The sequence below is a fragment of the Pseudopodoces humilis genome, chromosome 16 (genome assembly GCF_049639895.1).
Source record: "Pseudopodoces humilis isolate 2021_Gansu_Grassland_sample_001 chromosome 16, ASM4963989v1, whole genome shotgun sequence".
NCBI lineage: Eukaryota > Metazoa > Chordata > Aves > Passeriformes > Paridae > Pseudopodoces > Pseudopodoces humilis.
In genome coordinates, this window is record NC_142215.1 from 9613206 (window position 1) to 9624724 (window position 11519).

General features: G+C 40.2%; 1 protein-coding gene across 2 annotated transcripts; it reads right to left on the reverse strand.

The window, feature by feature from the left end:
- Window positions 1–6599: 6599 nt before the first annotated feature.
- RAMAC (RNA guanine-7 methyltransferase activating subunit) lies at window positions 6600–10892 on the reverse strand. Of its 2 annotated transcripts, none has more exons than XM_005521542.2 (3): window positions 10763–10892; window positions 9305–9479; window positions 6600–7738 (listed from the first exon to the last, which is right to left on the reverse strand). In XM_005521542.2, exons 2-3 carry the CDS (start codon window positions 9469–9471, stop codon window positions 7549–7551), a joined length of 357 nt encoding a protein of 118 aa, XP_005521599.1. In that variant the 5' UTR covers window positions 9472–9479; window positions 10763–10892; the 3' UTR covers window positions 6600–7548. The 2 variants fall into 2 exon arrangements, with proteins under 2 accessions (XP_005521599.1, XP_087919300.1); XM_088063174.1 differs by lacking the exon at window positions 10763–10892 and adding an exon at window positions 10565–10697.
- Between the last annotated feature and the right edge of the window lie 627 nt (window positions 10893–11519).

The following is an 11519-nucleotide window of genomic DNA, read 5'->3' on the forward strand; positions in this document are numbered from 1 at the left end:
TAGACTCTTCTAGAATTAAGCTTTATTTCTGATAAGAGAATTTTTTTTCAATGGCTGATCTGTCACTGTCACTCATCCATTCCTCCCATCACCACTGTATTTTCATTTCTTTTCCTATAGGTGCAGAGAACAACTTTACATTTTATGTTTTTGAAACTCAGATGTTTAACTATGTAATTTTAGTTGTTTGCATTAACATTTTTGCATCCAGCTGGGTTTTTTTTTTAAAAAAGCAAGCACTGTAATACTTCTAAGTATTTTGAATACTTAGAATTTTGCTCATCTTTGCTGTGACTGTATGGTGTGTGTGAGAATGTTTATAAAATCAATTAAGTATACATGAATAGCACATTCAATACAGTAACTGTCACAAGTTTTATTGATGTGAAATACAGTTTGAGTAGATTGTCCCCTTGTTTTTAATTCACCTCTGTATAATTCAGTGTTAACTGTTAAGTTGGACTACCCACACCTCTTAGCTACAATGAGGCTGTCTTTATGCTATTTAAATTTTTAAGGCCTTTTCTACTATACTCATAGGATTAGGATTACTTATATACTTATATATATTCTATATAACTATGGAGTGACATAAAGACACTTTAAAACAAGTCACTGCCTTCATAGTATCTTTGGGTATAGTTAAAAAAAATATTTGAAAATCAACAAACAAATGAATTTGTTCACCAGAATGTTTCTAATACATTGTGTTACAACATACAGACCCCAGCTGAGATTTTTACACCATACCTATGCTTTATATGAAGTAGCTGCTGCCTGGTAGGTTTTGTAGCCAAAATGCAGAGCACAGAAGAGGAAAACAAGGCAGAGAACCACAGTTTTACAGATGGAAGCTGACACGTAAAAGCATTAAATGTGGTTCGTAGCTGAGCATGTAACATGCATGTGTGGTTCTATTTTTGAAAACATCCTTTTCACTTTCTTTTTAGTTCTGGGAGAATGACTGGAACTGTGGCAAAATTTTCTTTTTAGAATTTTAAAGTAGCTTTAAGAGTTCTTGTCTTCAGAAGTGCTCAGAATATGAGAAACTAGGAAAACAGCTATATCTGAAATAAGCAGCCTGGTGCCAGGAAGTGGCAGGGATAGGAAGGCTGTAAAAACAGTATCAGATTAAAAAAAAAATTTAGGTCAGTAGTAAGAATATGTCTAATGCAGGTATGGAGAGAAGTAAGATTAGGCTTAGCTTTTATTATGTAGCACTAAATCCATTTTGTCTCTAAAAACTAAAATCCTTCTGGGTGGGGTCTAAAGAGCTTCTTCAATTGGATTTACCCAGACTCCAGGATATGTAATAAACTGTGATTTGTTTATTGTCCCTTGGATCTGTCCTCCTTACTTAAGGACTTAAGCCATGCCAGTGTAATGAGCCAGCTGCTTAACTGCTACCAGATTCTGCATCCTGCCAGCTTGTTCTATGATGGGAAGGTCCCTGGGGTCTGTGGAGGAAGGAATTTGCTTTGTTGTTGGGGGTTTTTTTATTTAGTTGGTTTTTGTTTTTTGTTTCCCACCCTCCAGGCTGTGATGGGGCCATAAAGTCACTTGATGACCAGCAGTCAAATCTCAGCATTTACTCTCTTTTGCAGGATATATGGGAAAACAGCCATGAAAGAATCATTTAACTCAGCCATGCTGCTTCCCTTCATTACCAGCCCTGTAACAACACCTCTCCACTCCCATTTTCTCTTAGAATATAAAAAAATAAATTACTCCTGATGGAAGTATCCTCTGAGCCACAAGCCTGGAGAAATAGGATTTGCTCATGTTGGCAATTTAAGGTAAAGCTCCTTTCCATTCTTACAGGAGTTTAGCTGGGGTTTAGAGGAGCATATGGGTACCCCAGGCTTGATGCTCCCTCAGCTCACTTCAGAGCTTGAGTTTCAAGTGTGTGGCTTGTAAATGAGTAATATGAGCTTCATCTGAGGAGAATGTATGTCCCCACAGAGCTCTTGCACTGAACTGATCTAAACTCCAGAGGTTTTGTATGCTGTATTTAAATGCTCATACCATTAAAACCACTGAAGCAGTATTCTTAAATGTACTTTGGTTTAGGTCTCAGTGGCCTTCATAAATCAAGATGACATGGTGACTGAAAACCAGGCCTTTGCTGTGGAAAAAATAATTTTCTTGTTACGTAAAAAGATATGTAATCATTTGAGGCTGGTTGCTTTTGGCAATTATTACTGTAATTTTATTTTTCTTGAGTACATTTTCAGTAGAAAAATTATTATTTCAAGGATTTCTTCAGAAACAAACATAAGGCATGACTTTGGACAAAAAGAATCCACTTTCTGGTCATATTAAACATGGCCAAAAGCTGTGTGAAATGTCTTACAATATAGTTGGACTTTTAACTTTTACCTCAGCAGTACTGATTATAATCTTAAGTATTTAATTTATGTGGATATATAAGTACCATATTGCCTTTCCTCACACAGAACAAAAGCAAGAAAAAGCTTAGTGTCTTAATAATTCTTTTAACATGTAACATGCTTCTGTTTGAAGATTCTGCTTGAATCCTTGAAGGTTGTTTTTTTCATGGGTGAGACTGAGCTTTAATTATTTTTGTAGTTCTATAACAAATAACTAAGTTATTTTCATGACTTTAACTCATTTCTTGAATAGATAAGGATTTTTCTTCGAACAGTGAGCAGAAGCAGTTTTGATCCTTGTTATTGAGATACCTTTTATTAATGAAGCAAAGTTTGAATTATACAATATACAATATCCCAAAATAAAAAGGAGACCATACTTGGGGGGGGGGAAAGCCAGCTGCTAAAGTGTGATTTGATTAAAGAAAAGGCATCTCTGTGTTAGGATAAAGACAACATTCATTTTTTTTTCATTCTAGTCACAAATGACACAGAAGTTATGCATTGAGGATGGTGATATGATTTCTCCTGTTATGTGTTGATTAGACTTGGATTAAAATGTAAGCATTAGCAACTTTCACCATCTCTTGTAATAAATGTGCATTTTAACAGGGCAGGGTACTTAGTCAGGGTGAGCTGTACTGAAATAACACTTCAGCATCGCTGTTTCACACAAGCAAATGAGGACTGACAACCACTAAGTGCAGTCCAGGCTTTCTGAAGAAAAATATAGGCCATGGTAAACACAAAAATACATTCCAGCCTGCGGGGCCTAATTGAAAAATAAAACTCTTGAGAGGCAAGATCATTGTGCACCACCACAGCACGGTTGCCATTGACTCTCCTGGCAGTGCTGGAGCCCCTGGACTGAGTTTTGATCTCTAGATTTACCTTTGTGTGCCTCGAATCAGGCTGCATTTTTCCTAGGTGCTTTCAGGGAAACCTGATCTGCCCTATAATCTTGCTGAGCTTCTGGGCATTAAAGCATCAGCGCTGTGCATAATTCAAGCAGGGTTATGTGGTTCTCTTCTAACATTCAGGGACAAGGGGACAGATGAGAGCAATTTTTCCTGATTGGCAAATGAAAGGCAAAGGAGATGCAGTTTTGCTAAATTGCTCCCAAAGTGGTCAGCACCTGCAGTAGGGAGCAGTCCTGTTTTCCCTTCCTTCATGCTTGATGTTCATACTCCTCTTGTTTGGGCGTTAGAGAAGGTGTGACAGCACAATTGGACCAGACAGAAAAATTCCCCAGTGTTGTGTAATTCAGAGATTTTTGTTTTACCTAAGAAATAAGGGTAGTGACAGATAAAACCTTCTTTTTAATTTGGTACAAAAAGCTTTTCCCTTCCAACATCTCAGTATGAAGCAAATGTGGACATGTTCCTTGGTTAAGTAGAATATTTATTAGCAAATTAATAGTATGAGTTTAAATATAGTCAAATGTAAAACTGCTGCAATATATTAAAATATATTTAAACTGTAGATTAAATATCTTTCTTGTTCCAGGAGTTGAATGTTGATTATATTTATATTGCAAATGACATTTGTCTACCCGGCCTGAAATGTCTACTAGAGAGATTTTTGAAAGTAGTTTAGCTTCTAACTAACCTTTTAAAACACATCTGCACATTTCTGTTCCCAGCTGCACAGACAGAATAAAAAAGAAGTTGAATAGCACTGAAAACTTGAAAACTGGATCTCACAAATCACAGTGAGATTTTTAATTTTTTTACTGTGCACGTTCTTTTGCATTCAAGTTCCTAGGGGCTTAGCTGTAATTTGAAGGCCTTTAGCATTTTTTAAAATGCTAGTTAAGAAATTGTATAAAAGCTATTGATTTTTCTTAGTTAATTGCCAAAGTACCTGTAATTTAGCATGATTATTCTTCAGTATCAATTAACAATCCATGCAAAATCACTGTGTGTGTTCAGGAGTGGATTTAGAACTACTGCAAAGCCCTATTCAGAACTTTGCATTCACACTCTTGGTAACATGGCAGTCATTTTAAAATACATAACACTTACCTTTGTTTTATTCATGATAATAATGATGTCTAGCAAATGTCAGATTCCAGACACTGAATTTTAATGTTTACTCTGCAATCTCCAGCATAGTTAAAGCAAACAGTTTCTGTAGTGTTTGAAGTTGCAAATATTAAAGTTACCCAGTGTCAGTTTTATCACCTGTAACATACTGTAATGCATAAACTGTAATTGCAGGCAATACTCAACTTGTTTTATTTAGCTTGACAGGGACAGTAAACTGGACTTTATCATAAATGCAATTAATCTAAGTGGAAAAATTAAATAATATATTTTGAATTTTATTTATCTTTATGTCTGATGCATATATTTAGCAATCTATTCCTCTCCCCCTACCTCCCCAAATTAGACTTTTGCCATAATTGTTTCAAGGAAAAGTTTTGTAAATACTAACCTTTAAAGTTAAATTGAGAGGTCCTCTGCTGGTAAGGAATCATGAATATAAAAACACAAAGTGGGAAGTTGCACTGGCCTCTCTCCTGATCTCACTCAAGAAACTCAAAATAAGAGAGCCAAGACCATGGAATTTCTAATTCATAACTTCTACCTAGACCATCTTGATTTATCTGCTTATACAGTTCACCCACAATGCTGAAGATTGGATTTGCCATTTTCTAGAACACTACAGCACCTGGCATTTTTTTGGCATGCTTTGCTGCACAGCCAGCAAAGTGGAATTCATGATGCTGTCATGAAGACAGGGCAAGAGCTGGAAAAGAATTTGGGGAGACCTTAGAGCACCTTCCTTAGAAGAGATGCTTTTCTCTTCCTAAGAGACCTTAGTGTGCCTACAGGGGAGCTGGAGAGGAGCTTTAACAAAGACATGTAGTGACACAGCAAGGGGGAATGGCTTCAAACTGAAAGAAGGCAACTTTAGATGATATTGGGAAGAAATTATTTCCTTTAAGTGTGGTGAGATACTGGCACACACTGCCCAGAGAAACTGTGGATGCCCCATCCCTGGAAGTGTTCAAGGCCAGGTTGGATAGGACTTGGAGCAACTTATCTAATGGAAGATATGACAGGGGTTGGAACTAAATGATCTTTGAGGTCCCTTCCCACCCAAACCCTTCTAAGGACTCTTTATTCACTAGCTGAAAGATAATCAAAATAATAAAAGTTACTGAGCTTGAGGAAATGCAACAGATGAAACAGATCTGTTCTTTCTGCTGGGTTTCATTTCAACCTGAGATGCTACTCCAGATGGTGTGGAATCAGAACATCCTGGCACAGCCTGACTTCCGCATAGCTGGCAGCGTCAGGCTCTTTGCAGGAAGAGGCTCTTTGCACTCCCTTCTTGGAGGGGGAGCCTGGGGTATTTGGCACTTTGCACATGATTCTGAATTAAACAGAATTCCACCAAAGGTACCGACTTGCAGGCTCTCCACAGAGCAGACGTAAGGACTTTGCATGAACTCCCTTTGTAAAGGCTCCACTGTATTAATGAGGGTTCAAAGCAGTGCATTTCACCCAGTACAACTCCTTAGCAGAAAAACAAACCTCTTGTGAAAGGTTTCTAACGGAATTTGAGACCAATACTTCAGCGAGTAGGATACTGAAACCCATATCAGAGCAAACAGTATTGTATGAAAAGCAGAAAAGAAATACTTAGCAGGTAGGTGAAGACACTTGTGTATCACAGCCTATGTAAAAGCTACATACAGTGGCTGTTTCTGTGTAAACACACCCTTTAGCTCCTAAAAGCATCTGATCAGCTAGGGGATTCTGCTTTTGAGTTCGGTACTTTATCTTTAAATCAAGATGCACTAATTTGTGCTCCTTTTCACATAATGCCATGACTTTTACAGCAGTCAGCAGGGATGGGGCCCTGTTTCTGCACAGCAGCTGAAGAAAATGTCAAGTACAAAGACACACACTGCTCCCTTGATACAAATTAGCTGGTCACGTAAATGGGGAAACAGGGAACTCTGACCCTATTAGAGCAGAATGCAGAGAGTGGATTAACACTCCAGACTTCTAATTAATCACAATGTGTCTCATCCTTCTGCTTGAAGCTGAGTAGGCCATTCTTCTAACTGAAGCCCACAGCTGTCCAGTATTAGCACTTCTCTGTCAGTCCAGCTCCTTGTTCAGCTGCTGGCTGAGGAGACAATGTTCCAATCCTGAATGTCTCAAAAGTAGGTTTCAGAAATGCTCAGAAACATCCTTACATGTGAACTATACTTTTATTTTGTGAATTCTTAAAAAAACCCATAAATTTTAAATTCTAAGGACTAACACTCTGCACTGTTTATGCTATTTTCCCATACAGAAAAAAGTACAGACCAGTACTGATCATAGTTCTTTTTTTCTATAACATGCACAAAGTATTTCATACGAAACTACAATAGCATCAAAATTTTACAGCTTTACTGAAATGGGAATTCCAAAATTTATTACGCACACAGCAAATTTATTTGAAGATGTCACATATTAATCTAAGTTTGATATTACTTCTCAGGTAAAACTTATATATCACTGAACTGCTACAAGAAGATACATATTTAACTACTTTTTTTTTAATCCAACTTTTAGACCACGCTTCAAGAGGAATACTGCAAATGCATTGAAGCCATTGAGTCAATAGGCACTATGCTGACCCCATAAAATATTCCAGTAATAGGATCTCTCTTCTCAGTTTTAAGGCATCTGAAATTCAAACCAAAATGAGCTTCTCACTGTCAAAAGCCAAACTAAGAAATTGTCTTCACAGAAAGACACAGAATGTTATTTTCCAAAAGAGCTATCTTAAGGCAATGTGCCACTGCTACAGGCTGTGTACAAACCACAGCAATCCTATCCTCCCCTCACCTATTCTGATCTCTAAAATGTAACACAGAGAAATCTCAGTGATGGAAGAAAAAACGTGCACAATACATATTCAGACAAAAGAAGGAGATAAAAATTTAATCTAGAATCTACAGACTCTAAACAAACTCCATATAATACACTTTTATTATTCACAGAAGGAGTTCCCTTTTTCACACTACAGAAAAACAGCACTGGACTGTAACACTGATTCTTCAGTTATCTATAAAATGGTGGAAAAAATAAGAAAACTAAAAGCTAACTGAATTTGTTACATAGCATCACTGGACTTTGAACCCACAAGGATGTCAGTAGGGGTGGTAACGAGGCCCTGGGTTGTAGGAGTTGTAGCCATATTGTCCGTAGTGGGATGAGTAGGATTGTCCTTGTCTGTGCTGCTGGTAGTTGTTACCCCAGCCTCTATCTGGTCTCTGATTAGCTCTGTAGTCACCTTGCCAGTTGTATCTGTCCCCTCTAAAATATCTGCCATCTTGAAACCTGCAAAGAGAAGCTATATCAAAGTCTGACATAAATTATATCAAGTCTAAAAAAAATGAATTATAATGAACTCTTATGTTTGGCAGTTTTCATGAAAACTGTCATGGAACTGTTAATACACTCAAATATTTATATGTTTATATGACAAACTCATGAAAACAAACCTACAGTCATCTGAGATCACTCAACACAACATTTGGACAGTCTGCTTCCTAACACAAAGCACTCCCAGGCATTAGGTGAACTGCTGGAAGTTTTAACAGAGACTCAAACAGACCATAAATCTAAAAATCAACCCCAAGGCACATCTGTAGTGCATCAAAGCCAGTTTCCATCCAGAAGCTTCATGGCTGAAAGCTTTGGCAAAGCAGGCTTCAATACAGTTATAGCTACCTAACAGCACTGAGTCCTGGAATTTGAATATTCCCTAAAATACATACTACTGCTAAAACACTGCTACCACAGTCTCCTGCAGATTCCCACATTCAAGACACTGTACTTTATTAGTGTATTTAGCCATTGTTCAGTCTAAATTTTGTCTTTTCAGCCCTACCTCAGTTCCTCTCAATGTCTGAGCTGCCTCAGTCATTCTGTTTGCAAATGGTGTGGTGCAGACAAATAACATTTGCAAAAAGCTCACTTTGTGACTATTGTGTAGGTATAAGAGTTCATCAGTTCAAAGAGCCACAAAGTTTTTAAGAACATATTAAACAATCACCTGTTTTCAATCTGTGGTTCTGTGTTTAACTTAATGACAAGCTTCTAAGGTGAGAAAAAATTACAATGTTGTCCTCCTTTTCTTCAGATAAGGCACAAATCTTATTTAGATATTTAGCTAAGGAGTTTTCCTAATTGTTGGCTGGACTGAGTTTAACTGCTTTATGTTAGTATTACCAAATGTACTATATGCTGTAATTGTTGTTTTTCAGTCACTCAAAAATCTGTCCAAAATTCAGTAAAAAGCTGCAATTACATCTTGAAGAAATAATTCAAAGTATTTTGCTGTGGCAGGTAACACTGTACTTACCAGACAGATTGGATGATTGATTTTACAGTCACTTCTACTGAATAAAAGAAATACAGGCTAATCTTAAAAAGTACAGCAAATATTTAGCTTACAAATTAAATGTTTTATGGACAGCTAGTAACAGATAATCACACTAGTAGCTGGTTCCTTTGCATATCTTTCTGCCAGTTATCAGCCAACATAAGATAGGCTGCTTAGTTTTGCAGAAATCTCATCTTTTTCCCTCTGGAAAAATGTTTCTGGCTGAGCAATAACAAACCCTAGAGCAATGGGTTCAGTGGTTCCAGCTCCTTCTTTACTAAAAAGCAAATAATTTAGTAATTTTATACACAATGCAAAAACTTTCCCAGGCAATATAGAGGAAATGTAAAACCTCATTGCTTTTCAGAGAAGATGGTATTTCTCTTAAACATTGTTACCTACAAAGTAACAAGGAAATACTTCAATGAACAGAACAGACTCCTATGCTTCTTCTGAAATCAATTATCATTTAACTGTATTTATGTGAAATTACCACGATTAAAAGGAAAAACCAGTACCGATCTCTGTTTCTCTGGTTGCCACCAGATCTGTTCCTCCACTCTTCAACTATAGGAGGGGGATCTGCAGGGCGTTTTAGATATTCTTGGTATTCTTCATCATCCGATGTGAATCGATGAGCAAACATCATTTCATAATCTGGGGGCATGTCAGCCAAGGAAGCCATTCTGAAACCTTTGAACATGAACACAAAGAAAGTGGCTTTAGCAATGTATAAGACTCTCATCGTAAAAGCTACCAAAATCCATGCAGTGAAAATGAAGGACAAGAGAAAGCTATGCTCAGATTAACACAGCTGTTGGGCTTTGGAAAGACAGCATAGATGCCTCACAGGAAAAAGTACTTCAGAACATGCTCCCCATCTACTCCTGATACTGACTTTTGACAGGAAAAAAAATCCTACAGTCAACTTCAAACGTTTGCTAAGGTAGAATAACATGCAAAGCCTACAGATACACATAATCAGCAAGACAGGCAAAATCATCAGATTTATTCACAGTAATTTATGTGTTAATAACTTGATTCAGGGAAAGGTTAGCACCTAAGAGGATGCTAAAATACCTCATAATATGCCTGTCTGATGGGATTTGTGTTTAAGGCCTTAGTTTCCTTTATTTTGTATATATGCATTTGCCATTCAGATGGTGGTGTTATCTGGTACTATACATCAGCAAATTCTAGTCTTAATAGCAAATCAGAAAGGCTCTAAACCCATTGTTTTAACAAGTCACACAAAATTTAGAGCATTTATAGTATCTGGCTCTGGACTTCCAGAACAAGCTCTTCTGCTGTCTCCCAAAGACGTGCTGGCAGGACCCCAAGAGCTAAAAGATATAAAATATACATCCTCAAAGACCAAGCCCGGTCTGGGGCTCGTCCATGAGCAGCCTGGGCCTCAGGAAAGTGGGGTGTTCCCGGGGAATCGCTGCAGTGCTCCTGTGCCCCAGCTCCCCTTCAGCAGCCTCAGACACCATTGTCTGCTGCCTCCAGAGCGCCGGACAGCCCTCCCCGAGGCGGGTGTAGGAGTTATTCCTGCAGGAATAACTCATCCTCCTTTCCTCTGCCAGGAGCTAACCTCATTAGTTTTTTATTACGGGCTATCTCCAAGGAACTTCTCTCCCCAAGTCTATGGCGGTCGGGCTGAGGGCGGCGGGGGTAGCACTGCCCGGGGACCCGCCGCTCCAGCTTCTCCTGAGCAGCTGGAGGTGCTGCCCTCAGTTTATCCTGTTAATACCACCTTCACCCCGCGGGGCCCGTACCGGGACAGCCGGCACTCCCCTGCACCCAAGGCCAAGCACAGAGCGACGGAAGGGGCTGGTTCCCCAGGAGGGCTCCGCCGGAGCCCCGTCCCCTCACAGCGGGCCGGATAAAGCTGAGGGCGGACGCGGGGGTCGCTCCCGCTCCTTCCTCCCCTCACGGCCTCGCTCCCTCCCCCGCATCCACCCGCCGCCCCTCACCGCGCCTCAGCCGCCGGAGCCGCCGCCGCCGCGATCCGCCTCTTCCGGGGCGGGACACGGGACACACCGGGGCGGGACACGGGACACACCGGGGCGGGACACGGGACACACCGGGGCGGGACACAGGACACACCGGGGCGGGACACACCGGGGCGGGACACGGGACACACCGGGGCGGGACACAGGACACACCGGGGAGGGACACACCGGGGAGGGACAGGGCACACCGGGACACACCGGGGAGGGACAGGGCACACCGGGACACACCGGGGAGGGACAGGGCACACCGGGACACACCGGGGCGGGACACGGGACGGGCACAGGTGGAACCAGCGATTCCCTCCGGTCAGGGCTGGATACAAAGCGCGTTGGCAGGAGTAATATTGAGGCTTGTGTGGCGCTTTCCTTCGCTGCCACATGCTTTTTAAAGAGGCGACACCTGAAAGGTTTGGGTTTTAACCCAAGGTTAAAGGTGCAAATGAAAAAGGCGAAGTCAGCATAGCGTCTGTGGCTCTCTATAATGCCATTTAATTGTATTTCTAATATAAAAAAATTCGGGGTGTGTTGACTGCTACCTGAGGAAGGTAAGATTACGTGAAGCGTTTTGGCAGGCAAATAACTCCGTGTAAACCAAAATAATTCTGTGCTGGTGCCTGCTCCAGCAACACATTTACTCTGCCGCCCAGTGCTGCAGACAGCGGTCAGCCTTGTCACCCTTAATGATGAAGATAAAGATGAAGTTCTGTGTGAGCCTCAG

What these genes read in the sequence shown, in the direction of transcription:
- RAMAC (XM_005521542.2), bottom strand. Translation starts at nt 9,471, where the DNA reads ATGGCTTCCTTGGCTGACATGCCCCCAGATTATGAAATGATGTTTGCT. An exon ending in AACCAGAGAAACAGAGATCG is followed by an intron (nt 7,739 to 9,304) that starts GTACTGGTTTTT and finishes TTCTCTTTGCAG; the next exon opens with GTTTCAAGATGGCAGATATT.